Below are 14727 nucleotides of genomic sequence, written 5' to 3'. Positions count from 1 at the left end.
CTCCAGCTGTGTAATGCAGCACATGCACAGCTGCAGTCAGTCTGTAGAAAATCACTGCTGTTGAAAATTCCCTGCAAGTCTCTAAAAACATTTAGTTTGTCAAGCAATTGCTCATGAGAAGCCGGGCAGTACAGCAGGAGTCTGTGATAACAGGTCTGAAGCCTAAGGTCACAGGCGGGGTCAAGCAGGCCGCGCTTCAATTATATATTGTCTGTGTCCGCCGTCGTCACGGTGGCCATGGAAACGGAAATCGGAACTTGGAAATCCGAGAGTGCTGAAGTGATCCTTCCCTTTTGCAATCAGAGTATAGGGCGGCAAAGTTTCTTTCAGCTCATCCAGACACCTGCAGAGCGCTCGCTCACTATCTGCTCAAAACATGAATCTTCTCCTGCTTTTCCTCTGCGTCCTCCTGGAACTGCTTGCTGTCACCTGTAAGTACAGCTGTGGAGCTCTGAATTCTCAGAGTCTTCGTAAAAGACACTTTTAGCTGTGGAGTGTGGCGTTATTTGGGCTTTTTGGACTTTCTTTTTAAGGCTTAATAATAGAGAAAAGAGTTTGTGCAAAATTTGCGTGAAGAAGGCTTGTGGTCTGCACACTGCAAAACACCTTTAGATGATATCTTAAATGAATTTAACTAGATAAAATTAAATTAGAAAATTAATTCAAAAAACATTTCCCATTTTGAGAATGCTGTAAGAAAGTAATAAGTTCATTTATGTTATATGTTTTAAATATATATATTTTAATATATCTAGTTTGTCTTGTAACTTTTTTATGAATTGCATGTGTTACAAATTATCTGACGATAGAATGTGGTTTTATAAATAAATCTCTTAAAACAAGCACAAAATCTAAAGTTCAAAGTTGAAATCTTTTAATATTCTTACAACAACCTCAAATATTACAAATATTAACCAGAATTAAGATACATTCTCATGCAAAAGTTTAGGACCCCCTGGTCTGCTTTTTTTATAGTGTTACTATAAAGACATTAAACTTAATATACTTATTTCTGCACATTCTAAAGAATAACTACTGTTTATTTGCTTAATTTAACATATTGGAAAATAAATAAATACACAAATAAATAAATATGGCGTTATTTCTTTTACGTAGATTTCTAGTAAGTAGTTCTAATAAAGAAGAAATCATACTGATTGTTAAATAAGATGACACACTATTCTTTATTAAATTTCTACTGTCCTCACTACTTTCTTTACTGTTACCATCACAGAATTGACTCATGTTGCCTTTTGCAAAAAATTGCGAAAAAGAATTTTCTCTATATTATTTTAATCATCTTTTTAAATATTCTTTTGGTTCTCCTTCATCTCCCCAAGTTTTTCCTTTTGCTTGTTCCTTAAGTGTCTTTAAAAGGTTTATTTAAGTTTCTTTTTAAGCACAGGCTGGTGTTTAGTATAAGACATATTTATAGAAAAGATGTATTTGGATCATTACTTATGAGCTAAAGCTAAAAGTCAGGCCTGAATTTAACCTGACAGATGGGGCTTTGTAAAGGATAAAGATAAGCCTATTCTAGATGCCTGTGTAAGGGTCAAGTGCATCCTTAGGAAACCATATCGTTAGGAAGCAGATAGAGGTGAATTAGACATGCTGTAATTAAACTAATGTGTTTTTATTGGCTGTCAGTGATTTACTGATCGGATGTAGCGGTTGACAATATAATTATACTAATATGTCACTGATAAATATAATAACCCTGATAAATTGCATGACATGGTTTTCTGAGCATGTTGTGGGGCTGGGGATTGTTTCTTCTGTTTTTTCTTAAGTAGTTTATTTGTACAAAATAACTTTTTTCAGCAAAAAAACATTCTTGGATGTCCAACATTTATTTAAAAACTGTGTTATGAACACCAATAGACGTCAAAAATCTGTTCGAAAATAATAATTCTGTTGGACGTTATGGGCGCCAGTGAACACCCAGAATCTTTTTATCAATGCACATAAAGGTGCAACAGCCCGTCCATTAGAAACATGTTATGAAAGCCAATGGACGTCCAAAATCCATTTAAAAACAGGTATTCTGTCCAGGACAAGTTATGAACACCAGCTGACATTCTGTTGGGGACATGTTATCAATGTCAATGGACGCCCAAAATCTGACAGGTTGCTACAGATGCAGCTAATAGGAACTCAAATGCCATTTCATGTATAGGGGAATCGAACCAGTAACCTTCCGGTCCCAAGTCACCAAAAAAAAGCTCATTGAAATCATGTATAAATTTGGGATGTCCAAACTTTATTTTAAAACAGCCTGTCCACTGGTGACATGTTACATGTTTTTTATACATTTAAAAATAGTCATTCTGTTGGGGACATTATGGAGGCCAATGGACGTCCAGAATATTTTTACCAATGCCCATGGAGGTGCAACATCCATTTAAAAACAGCCATTCTGCAAGACATGACATTCTATTAGGGACATGTTATCAATGTCAATGGGCGTCCAAAATCTTGTTATGTTAAGTCATGATTACCAACAGTGATCCAAAAAACAATAAAAACAGTCCAGTCCATTAGGGACAATTTTGATAACCAACAGTGGTCGAAAATTCACTAAAATAGTCAGTCTATTGGGGACAAGTTATGATCATCAATGGCCGTCCAAAAACTTTTTAAAAATAGTCATCCCATTGAGGACATGTAATGGACGTCCAAAATATGTTGATCATTGCTTATGATGGTCTGCAATCCATTTAAAAACATCCAGTCCACTGGGATACAGATGCAGCTAATAGCTGCCTAAATGCCAGTCGTGTATAGGGGAATTGAAACAGTAACCTTCTGGTTTCCAAATCACCAAAAAAGCCACAATAAAATTATGTCTCATGCTTTTTAAAAAATTTTTTTACATCGCTTACCCTCAGTCTAATGTACAAATCTGTCAAAACCCCCCATATACGTATCAACTGTTCTAGTCATGTTGCGTTATTGTGCAGTTTACACGTGAATATAACGGAACGTGAAAGAATGGACAAAGACACTATTGTCCTTTGCAAAGAGCAGTTCACGTTCTTTGTGAAAACAGACTTTCTGCATGCTCTCCCTCCATGTGATCCTCCAATAAATATAGCACCTATGACACCTGATACGATTCTCCACCTGTGGAGGTCACGGCCCTTTGATTCTAAATTACATAATGTGCATCAATCTGACTTAGATGCGTTTCACGTGGCAATCCAAGAACTGGGGTGCTGGATGATCCCATATCAGGTTACCAAAACTGCAGCTTGTGCCCAAGTGCATTGTTATAAGGTCAATATCCTTAAGGGCAAGGAAGGTAAGGTAAGGCTTTGCCACTTACAGCCCCACGTCATGGCGGGGTTTCCTTTTGTTTTCCTCTTCTTTTGCTGTCTATGGAAGCAATGAGGTGGGAAAAGTATACACTGTGCTTGAAGCACATTGTTTGGTGCTTTTTTTTTTCAGTATTGACTTACCAGATTGACAAAACGAGAAGCCAGAATAGAACATGAGACGATACAGTACACCATGTCTGCCTGTCATGCTCGATGAGCTTGAGACGTAGATTTTCATACATGAATAAATAGTCTAACTGTGTTTTGATTAGATAATGACACCCAAATCAATGTTAGTCACACGTCAGCCTATCAGTGAACTAGCTCAGGCAGTGGCTGGTGTCAGAGTAAGGGAGAGAGTTCTAAAGAGTGAGTTGGTCAACTGGTCAAAATTGGGAACGTTGTTCATTAAATAAATGAATACATAAATGCATAAATAAATGGACACCCAAATTAATGTTGGTCACAGCTTCCGGCAGAATTCTGGGGAGACATTTCACCCCTTATCTTGGATGAAGTGGTAGAGTTTCAGTCCTCCTTCTTCATTATTCTATCCACTGTGTGTAATGTACCAGTTCTGGAGATGCTACCACCCCCACGCTTAACAGTTGGTACAGTGTTACCTGCATTCCATCCAAATCTTTGTTTCATCTGACCATAGAACTGACCTTCAGAAGACTTTTTCTCTCTCCTTTTGGACAGCTGCAAACTTTAGTCAAAGGTTCTTTGAGTAAAGCCATAGAACCACTTTTGGTTCCAGAAAGATTATGTTTGTAGAGAAGAGAAGAACCTTTAACCTCAGTAAGGAAGCTTGGCATCCAGTGAAGGTTCGTAAGATCTTTGGTTCTTCTATGGCTTACTTCAAAGAACCATTCGAAGCACATTTATAATATGGGGGGTGTATAGAAAATGCAAATGAAGAATCAGAACTGACACCCTAGGCCTCATAGCATAGGAACAGTCAAACTGAGACCATTTGCCTACGGAGTCAATTTGCCCCTGACAATAGTGTCTGAGTGAAGTCTATTATGTTCTCCGGCTCCCTGTGTGTTCCGCAGGTCAGCAGCTGATGCAGGGCCGGATAATAGGCGGCTACGCTCCTGCTCCGTACTCCATCAAGTACATAGTGTCCATCCAGAGTGTCGTGGGACAGCACTTCTGCGGAGGCACGTTGATTAACAAGTACTGGGTGCTGACTGCTGCACACTGCAATAAAGGGTAAGCTCACTTCACAGGCCTCATTCAGACCTACTTCTATAAAGTGGTCTTCACACCATTATACACCATTGCTTCTCACCAAGTAGGACTTGTTGATGTGTTGACCCACTTTTTCAACAGTTTGGGTAGTTAATGCATCTGCAAGGCTCCCGAAAATCCCCCCAAAAGTCTCTTCATGGACACATACACTCACAGAATGGCGCTAGACAGTGGCAAGAGGGGTGCGGTAAAGAAATAGGTCAGTGTTGGCATCCAGGTGTTTGTGCTGAGAGGGTTTGGTAAGTGAGAAGGGTACTGAATAGTCCGGGTTGAGTCATTTCTAATGGGGTAGAACAAGTGCTGGAAATTGATACAAGCCAAACAATCAAATCGCACAATGAGAAGCATCATGCCGTGGCAGGCATGGCACTACAGTCTGACTGGCATATGAAAAGGATCCGAAAGATCTAAAGAACTTCATGTTGCACTGTTTAAAAAACACAGTAGCTTCCTAAAGAATCTTTTGATGGGTGGTTCTTCAGATGATGGGTGTTTTTGATGATGATGATAATAATATGCGTTCTTGTAAAGATCCTTTATAAAGTATAAAGGCCCAGTAGAATGGAAAGCTGTATTTTGAATAGTTGAATAGTGATAGGTTGGTACATGGAAGGGATGTAACCAGAATTACCCAAATTAGGGCTGTAAAACGAGCCGGGCTAAAAACAGTGCCAACTTTAGGGGGCTAAAATGCTAAAAGCTATGGCAGTAGGCAGATGGGAGAGGGACCAACCGTTCAAAGTGCTGCTGCGGGTACCCGGGTATGCTGCGCATCGTGGGGAAGCTGGTGAAGTGAGCAAGTGTTAAAAGCTAAAAGCTAACCCAGCTAACCCAGCAATAGTCTCTTCAGCTAAAGAACCTGAACACTGCAACACTATCTGAGAAGACTCTGTAAGGCTTGGTAACTGTGCTTGTTTCAGCTTAACCGATCCAGCACCAGATGTCATATGGGCCTTGTTGTTTGGGCTACATCTGGTTGGCCCGTCATGACTTTAGTTAGCCCAAAAAGAGAAAAATGGGCTGTGTGTAGTGCGTCTGATTTGGCCCCAACTTACCCTAACGAAGCAGACGTCTACATATAGGCCTGATATAGCCATGAAAATAATTTGATGAAAAGCTTTTGTTGGAACTGTTTCTACTGTCTAGTGAAGACGGCTTTCTACTAGACTCTGGATGACTGTTTAAGAGCTTTAGTGAGGTCATCTCATCCCAAAAGTATTGGATGGCGCACCAACCTAAGTCCACTGCTCCACAGTTCAATGCTGCTGGGAGGCATTATACCTCTTTAGCCCACACCTGGCATTAGGCAGCATGGTGCCTAATGGTGCAATAGGTTCATGTTAATCTGGATCTGAGTCTTTTCTATTGTCAGTATTTGGCAGCAACTGAATCCATTCATTCAAAGGGGTGTCCACAAACATATACGGACAAATAGTGTAGGTAGAAGCACTCAGTGGCCATGTCCTCTGAATGACCGTACTGTCTGTGTGCTGTCTCTAGAGCTGGAAACATGAGGATCGTGGCTGGAGATTACTCTCTCAGTGTGTATGAGGGCACAGAGCAATACCGCACACCGAGCGCCTTAATACCTCACCCGCAGTACAACAAAACCAGTAATGACGCAGACATCATGCTCATTAAGGTAAGCAACACTGCACCGTCACCTTTATGAAGGTAAAAGAGAACGCACTGTCATGCTGGCTAAGGGCTGCGGCAGGGCAAACATGGCGAGGTGCTGAAGGTAAGCCTGAGAAATCAATACTGCACTGTGAGGTGGCCTAATTATTGTAGTAATTAGCTCTAATTAGGGGTCATTGATTCTCCTTGTGCATACAAGATGCATGGAGGGATTCTTTAACTGGACTGCTTCGTACACCAAGCTTCTCGTAAGTGACCTCACAGATCACAGGCAGATGCCTCTAGCTACTCAAGCAATATAAGCAATATAGCTGAGGTCTCATCATGAGATGTGCAAGGAATGTTCCACCCACATCTAAACATCTGGATTTATCTTAAATCCTTTTTATATGTCTTTAACACTGATATATGCAAATGAGCTCATGCTTTTTAAGCATTTTGAGCTGCTTGAGTTTTCACATGACCATGACCAGTCCAGACTAAATCGCCTGTATAACTTCAGTATGAAGGGATGCCCCAACCTGATTGTCAAGCTGATAATTGGATGTACTGTGATGTCAGACAAGTGATGACTGTAAAACTGGGTGTTTTAAAGCTTAGATTATGGAGCTGAAGAGCAGGTGGGCGAACTCTTTTATTAATACATATATCGATCAGCCATAACATTAGTACAGGTGAAGTGAAAACATCTAGTATCTTCATTTACAGTGCCATCTATCTGTAAAGGGCTGGGATCTCCATATTAGGCAGTAGGTAAACAGCCAGTTCTTGAAAGTTAGGTGTCCAAAGCATCAAAAATGAACAAGAACCGAACTGTGATGGCTAGATGACTGGAGGGTCAGAGCATCTCCAAATCATTGTCGATATGCAGTGGTTAGTACCTACCAAAAGTGGTCCTAGAAAGGACAACCGGTGAACCTACAACGGGGTCATGGGCACTTTTGGAGGCCCCACCTCCCAACTTACAGGACATAAAGGATGTGCTGCTAATGTGTTGGTGCCAGATACCACAGGACACCTTCAGAGGTCTTGTGGAGTCCATGCCAAAAAGGGCGACCTACTCATTATTAAGCAGGTGGCACTAATGTTATGGCTGATCAGTGTGCGGTGTGTGTTCATATGCACACACATATATGTATATATATATTGTGCCATGCAAAAGTTTGGACACCCCTCTTCAAAATGCTTAGATATGTTTTGGTTTTTTTTAGTTGGTAGTGAAGGGGGCAGGGAGGGGCGGGGCTTATGCTCTGCATGCACCCTCATTCAAAGGACTGCTAAATACATGTATATTTAATACATATAGCAAAAAATCAAATCTTGACCTCAAAAATCATGTCAACCTGAAAATACGTATGAAGTGTACTGTAACAGCGCTCGTATTTGGAATCTTGTAATTACTATTTCTGGGTATTATTATTTGATATTTTCCAAAAACTTATACTAAAAACTTAAAATAATTACAGTCAGTCTGATTATCTATATATTTTACACTGACAACAATCCCCTTCACAATTAGGGGACAGTGGTGGCTTAACTGTTCCAGCTCCGGGTTATTGATGACAGGGTTGTGGGTTTGATACCCGAGCTCGGCAAGCTGCCACTGTTGGGCCTGTTGGCTGCCCACCGCTCCCGACACTCCCGGTGTGTATGTGTGTGATCACTGCATGGACGAGTTAAAGGTGTCCAACACTAATGGTGAATATGGTCTTGTTGCCTTGTCAATATCATCTATATTGATGCGTTCACTTGCCAGGATATCCATTAGTCCAGCGCTAGTATCCTATATTTGGGTCTGAAATGCTGTGGGAAGTGTACTGACTCTGCCGACTGTTGTTTGAATGTTTGAACGCTAGGATGACAGCAGTTTGGTGCATTTGCTGAAGTGGGCCGCAATATGACCAGTCTCATTACTTTTGTCAGGGGGTTTGACAGAGGGTTTTTGAAAGCCAGTGCAGTGTGATGGTTTTGATATTTGAAAGAAAGCAGCCTGAATGTTTAAAAGAGAGCGGCCTTTCAAGCTCCAGTACTGGGAGTTTCTCAACTCTCTGAAGGAGAATGTCAGAACTCTGGCGGCTAAAAGAATAATTGATTTTCCAGCAAACACAAAGTCTGTAGAAGGCAGGTACATTCTGTGGAAAACAAGGAGAACTAACTGGAGAAAACTGAGAAATTGCACCTCTGATCTTTATCCTTATTTTAAACACGTCTAGCGCTTCATTTGCATGCTTTGTAGACTCGGCTAGTTCAGTTAAAGTTCAGCACTCAGACTTGTGGTTGTTGGTGTTCTTAAAAGTTACACCACTTAGTTTTTTCATACTTCCTGCAATGCATTTAGCCTTGCTTTTAATGTCACTTATGTAACTTAATAGCTGTAAATTGCTGGCGACCCCTAAAGCAGCAGCTCGCCTTATTAGTGGGAGTTGAAAGCAGCGGTGTTGTTTGTGCTGCTGGTGTTTGGCATTTCTACATCTTCTTAAGTTAGATTGTAGACTGGATGCTGAGCCAACATAAGTGTTCAAACAAAAGTTTAGAATCACCGTCTTCAATAATCAGGATCGCATTAATACATTTTGGGCCTATGGAGATGAACCCACATAGGTCCCAGCCGTTATTCATGTCTGGAAAATGCTTAATTACTATCTGTCTAGCAGATATAGAGAGAAGTCAGCACCACTCTTAATGGACCTCAACTCATTTGGCTCAACTCATTGGCTGCAGTGGCTCAGCACAGGCTCACCACCACTGGATAGTTGAGGAATGGGGAAATGTAGCCTGGTCTGATGAATCTAGATTTCTGAACAGCTTAAATTCATGGACCCAACCTTGGTGTGTCAACAGTCCAGTCTGGTGGAGGTGGTGGTGTAATGGTGTGAAGAATGGCACACTTTGGGTCTGTTAACACCAATCTCTCATCTCTTGAATGCCACGGCCTGGTTGAGTATTTTGCTGACCATGTGCATCCCTTCATGGCCACGATTTACCCATCCTTTAACGGCTACATCCAGCATGATCTGAAGACTCTTCAGTGGTCTTCCCAGTCACCAGATCTGAATCCAACATGACACCTTTAGGGTGTGGTAGAAAGAGAGATTTGTGGCATGAAATTCAACCAAAATCTATATTAAACATTTCTAACATTTTGAGGAATCCATGGCAAGAAGAACTGAGGCTGTTTTAAGAGCAAACGGAAGCCCTACCTATTTTTTTATGGTACAACAATGACCTTTCTGCTTCTCTCTCTATCTCTGTGCAGCTGCAGACCCCGGTGGTTCTGAACAGTTACGTGTCCACCGCCCCACTGCCCCGCCAGGGGTCCACCATGGCAGAGGGGCGAGTGTGTAGAGTGTCCGGATGGGGGTTCACCTCACCCTCTGGGGGAATCCCAACGTCTCTCAGGACCGTCACTTTGCCCATAGTGTCCAACTCCAGGTGCAACAGCCCTGACTCCTTCAACGGCACCATTACAGACAGCATGATCTGTGCCGGCTACGCCGCTGGAGGAAAGGATGCGTGCAGTGTAAGCTATACATTTACTTACCCCTGACCGGATATTACTTAGCTTAATGCTAAGCAGCCCTTAGACTTTTATTTGTTATTATCAGTGATTTAACAGTTAGCAGGTACTAGGTAGGTAGTAGGTAGAGCTTCATTCGCTGCCCATTCCTGCACACAACTAAATACCCTATCCTAAATACCCTTATTTAGATATTTCGATTATTCCATTATAAACACCTAGACCTGAACCTCTGGATATTCAGGGATTATCATCAGTAAGAACAGGGTTATTCTGTAAACCATAGAAGTACTTGAACCAATTGGCACCATGCCCAATGCCAGGAATGAATGAGCAGCTGTCCCAATACTTTTGTCCACAACTTTGCATTGATTGTCATGTGGAATTTTTGGATGCTTTATTCCTATATGAATCCCTCTTGCATGAATATCCCACTGTTGTGGACTGTCGAATTAGCCATACTGGATATTATTCCAAATGAGGCATCTTTTGTTTATTTGCTCCAGTTGGCAGATACATCGTACCAGATTAAAATAAAGGGAATCATATAAAAGCAGTCAGTGTATCTGAAAAACAGCCACAGTTAATTAAAAGAAAAAACTTTTTGCATTGTAAATATTTGAATATATGGCTTATACAATTTCCAAATGATGAAAATCTCCATTTTTCAGTGCTTTCAGTATCTGACATGCCTGCCAACCCTTGAATTTGTAAAATAAGACAATGTAGCCCCTGCCCTGCACATTCTATTGGTTACCCTGCTCCCAACACACCAGATCCAGCTAATCGGCTAATTAACAAGCCCTTCCTGAGTTGAAGGTGGTGTGTTAGAACAGGAAACCACTAAAATGTGCAGGGGCGAGGGTCCCCCAGGACCAAAACTGTGAACCCCTGATCTTGTATTCAGTATTTTTGTGACACAGAGCATTCAACATGCCACTTCGAATAGGCTCAGCTTCCTATATCACAATCCCCCCCTCTCAAAATTAAGAAAGGGCGAGAGATATGAACTCAAGGTGAAGTAAACATTAACTAAATAGCACAAACAAGGACAAATGATAATCAAGGTTTGAGTAAAGGTGGGCGGAGCAGTGGCTCGTTATCTTTAAATTTAAAGGAACAGGCACTCAAACCTGGCTGGTTTAAGTTCACGATGAAAAGAGTGCTGTTGGTGCTGGATCTTTGTGGTGTTTTGACCAAAGCACGTCCATATAATTATGATCCCAGTGAACTGTGTAATGTGTCACTTTTAAGAGCACTGTGCAGTGATTTTCATATGGATACTTGAGTTGATTGCGCTGGAGCTTTAATAGTGCACTCTAATCTGCAGGGGGACTCTGGAGGACCGCTGGTGTGTGAGGGTCGAGTCTACGGGATCGTTTCCTGGGGCAACAGTTGTGCAGATCCTCAGTATCCTGGGGTTTACACCGCCGTGCCTAGGTTCCGCAAGTGGATAGACGACACTATATTTGGCTTTTATGGAAACTGCCCTTAAGAGTTAGACTGTTAAACACCTGCGTAACCTCAACACCTCGACAGCTCTGTACCCTTGAACTTGAAAGCACATGCCAAATTTCGATGTTAATGATCTTCTCGTTTTATTATTATATTCACAATGTTCAATCTAAGTTATGTAGACATATATCTTTGTTTTTTCTGACATTTTACCCAGACTTTGTACCCTGAGTGAGGTGAGTTTTGAATCAGTTTTGTGGATTTTGTGTTTGTATCTTTTTTGTCCTTGTTAATATGTGCCATCAAAGTTTCAACATGAAACAGTAATTAAACTGCGGCTAGTAGGTCGCACCACAGAGATCGTCATAGCTCTAAGATTGCACTATAAAGTTATCCGCTCCAAGAGCTGTGATGATCCTAACAAGGCATATTCAACGTATAATTACATAATTAATAATGTTATCTTCTCAAATGGGCTGTAGAACACAATGTGATTAACCTGAAGGGAAATCACAGTGTATACTTCAGTAGATGCATTCATTCAGAGTGGTTTCATGTGAAATGACTGTAGGGAAACATGGCTCATTTGATTAAGCATCCAAAACAACCAGAGAACCCACTAGTGCCTTCTGAAATTTGTATGTAATGGTGATGATAGTAAAATAATGGTAAATGTGACATAATGTGACAGTTCTTGCACATGTGAGTCAGCCAGTCAGTCTTTAGAAGTCAGAACTGTATCTTAATGTATCATAAAACAATTACTCTGGCATCATGAAAATCATATCTGTGTTCATATCCAAGGTAATATTGGGTCACATTATATTATTCAGACATCTGGTTCCAATAACCACCATTGTTTCTCTAGTGAATTTCCCATCTAGCCACTCTGACTTCATTTACACCTTAATTGTTCAATTATGCAGAAATTGTCTTTAAATTACTGGATAAAAAGACAATTCAAATTGGTCAAAAATGCAGTAATTTTAATCATAATCATAATCCATTTACCCAATAACTCCATAAACAGCAAATGTAAAGCAATTCAGATTCTCAGGGTGTTTCTGGGAAATTGGAATAACGAGTTTTTTCATTGCATTTTTCAAAGCAATGTGGACAATGTTTTACAAGACCCGTCTAAGCCAATAAAGACCTGCAGAACATTACTGAGAGTGTATGCAAATGTATGCAAGCGTGCAGCGCTGTCAACCAGGCTCTGATTAAAACACCTTCCTGAGATTGAAGACTAGCTTGAGGTCATTCAAGTCAGATGTGTGACAGCTGTGTGACAAAGTGTAAACACACTGCAGGCTAGAAAAGCTCCGTTCTGGTGGTGAATTTAGATGTTCAGATCTGAAAACAGCCCCATTTGGCGTTCCTCCATACTCTCTACAGTTTCAGAGATGTTGACCATATTCACGGTCGACCCTGGATAAACAGGTTGTCTAAGAGACTGTAAAATTAGCTAGGCTGGTGCTAATTTTAGCAAATTTACCAATTTACTAATCACTTATGATATGATTTTTTTCATTTTGGAGGTGGAAGTTGTTTATTTCCAAAACATTTATATATATTATAACTTCTTCAAATCAGTAATTCTTTTGACAGTATGATCATGATGAACTCATGATTCCATATTATGGAAGACCCTTAGATCATAGAGTTCCTAGTATGGAAAAGTCTTAGAGCCTGGAGTTCCCTGGAATTCCTAAGAGCCTCAGAGCCCAAATTCCTAGAGTTCATAATATAGAAGAGGCTTAGGGCATTGAGTTCATTGGGTTTCCAATATGGAAAACCCTTAGAATCCTTAGAGCTGTATAGAGTTTTTAATATGGAAGAGCCTTAGAGCGTACAATTCCTAGAGTTCATAATATAGAAGAGCCTTAGAGCGTACAATTCCTAGAGTTCATAATATAGAAGAGCCTTAGAGCGTACAATTCCTAGAGTTCATAATATGAAAGAGCCTTAGAGCATATAATTCCTAGAGTTTATAATATGGAAGAGCCTTAGGCCTACAATTCCCAGAGTTTATGATATGGAAGATCCCTAGAGCCTAGTGTTCCGAGTTTCTAATGTGGAAAAGTCTTACAGCCTAGATTTCCTTAAGTTTCTTAATATGGCAGAGCCTTACAGTGTACAGTTACTTGAGTTTCTAATAAGGAAGAACATAGGAGCTTACAGATGCCTATGCTTTCTAATATGGACATAATGCTGACTACAGTTTGGCGATATAAAATATGATGTGCGTATAAACTGGATCCGTAGTTTATACTGATAGGGCTTTTATCTAAACTACCCCAAAAGTTTCTGTAGCAGGGTAAGTCTTTGTCCTTCACAGTACACATTGCACTTCCTCCTGCATCTATTTCAGGTAAATATTCCTGGAAGTAGCAACCAGGAGACCACAATTCCAAGAAGAACTGTCGGCTGAGGGAAATCTAGACAGGCTCCGGCACACCCGATAGCGCAGTCGCCACAGGCGTATCAGAATGGCAGGAATAGTAGATGTCCTAGTTTGGGGGATATCGCCTTACACAACCAGGGTCTATTATGTCTTTTTACATCAGGGTGTGTCCCTGTTCAGCGTGGACGTGAAGGCTTTACAAACTGAAGCTTAAAGGGTTACATAAAAAGTGACCTTCATTGTTGGATCAATCGTCTACACTTGTCACGTGGGGAGTATAAAGCCCTATCTTATTGCATATTAAGCTCTACCTTGTTTATATTGCTGAAATCTCATGGGATCACTGTAGTGGGGTTTGTTGGGTTGGACTTTGCATGGTATTGATTCAGTACAGACAAAAAACAACCTCCCCATGCTAGCAGTTCCCAGGAGACTCTGTCTTTTGTTTCTGAAGGACAAAAACCTGTCATATAGCAGTGGGAAGAAAAACGGGCTGCCATCTCAATCTAGGCCGTAACTCATCTCTATAGAGGGAGGGATGCTTACGTTCACTTGATTAAAACGTGTTTCTTAAAATCATGTTTCACGTAACATAGTGAACTTAACTGAGTGAAACGTGTGCTGTGAACAGAATGTATTTGAATGTAACGTACTTATCACACAGGTATTAAAAAATAACATTAATTTGTGTAGAAATACATATCTGCCCACTACTTTTGAAATACTATGTTTCAAAAGACATATTGGAGCTGTTCTTTGTTCAGTAAAGTCTAATATGTAAGAGCTTCAGAGCTTAAAATTCAGAGTTCTTAATATAGAGGAGCTTTAGAGCCTTGAGTTTTTAATATAGAAAAGCCTTAGACTAGATTTCCTAGAGTTCCTAATATGAAAGAGCCTTAGAGCTTACAGTTCCTAGAGTTCCTAATATGAAAGAGCCTTAGAGCCTACAATTCCTAGAGTTCATAATATAAAAGAGCCTTAGAGTCGTGATTCATAATATAGAAAAGCCTTAGGGCATAGAGTTTATGGGATTTGTAATATGGAAAACCCTTAGAGCCCAGAGTTGTCTAGAGCTCCTAATATGGAAGAGCCTTAGAACCTACAATTCAATATATGGAAGTCTTAAAGGCCTGGAG

General features: G+C 40.5%; 1 protein-coding gene across 1 annotated transcript; it reads left to right on the top strand.

The window, feature by feature from the left end:
* The first annotated feature begins 376 nt into the window (after positions 1–376).
* On the top strand, positions 377–11227 carry LOC140577472 (trypsin). The gene is made up of 5 exons (XM_072697462.1): positions 377–431; positions 4379–4538; positions 6078–6219; positions 9472–9735; positions 11063–11227. The coding sequence occupies exons 1-5, from the start codon at positions 377–379 to the stop codon at positions 11225–11227; spliced, it is 786 nt and encodes a 261-aa protein (XP_072553563.1).
* The last annotated feature ends 3500 nt before the right edge of the window (positions 11228–14727 follow it).

The sequence above is a fragment of the Salminus brasiliensis genome, chromosome 14 (assembly GCF_030463535.1).
Source record: "Salminus brasiliensis chromosome 14, fSalBra1.hap2, whole genome shotgun sequence".
Lineage (NCBI taxonomy): Eukaryota > Metazoa > Chordata > Actinopteri > Characiformes > Bryconidae > Salminus > Salminus brasiliensis.
Note: the sequence above shows the minus strand (reverse complement) of the source record. Positions and strands in the feature narration are given on the sequence as shown.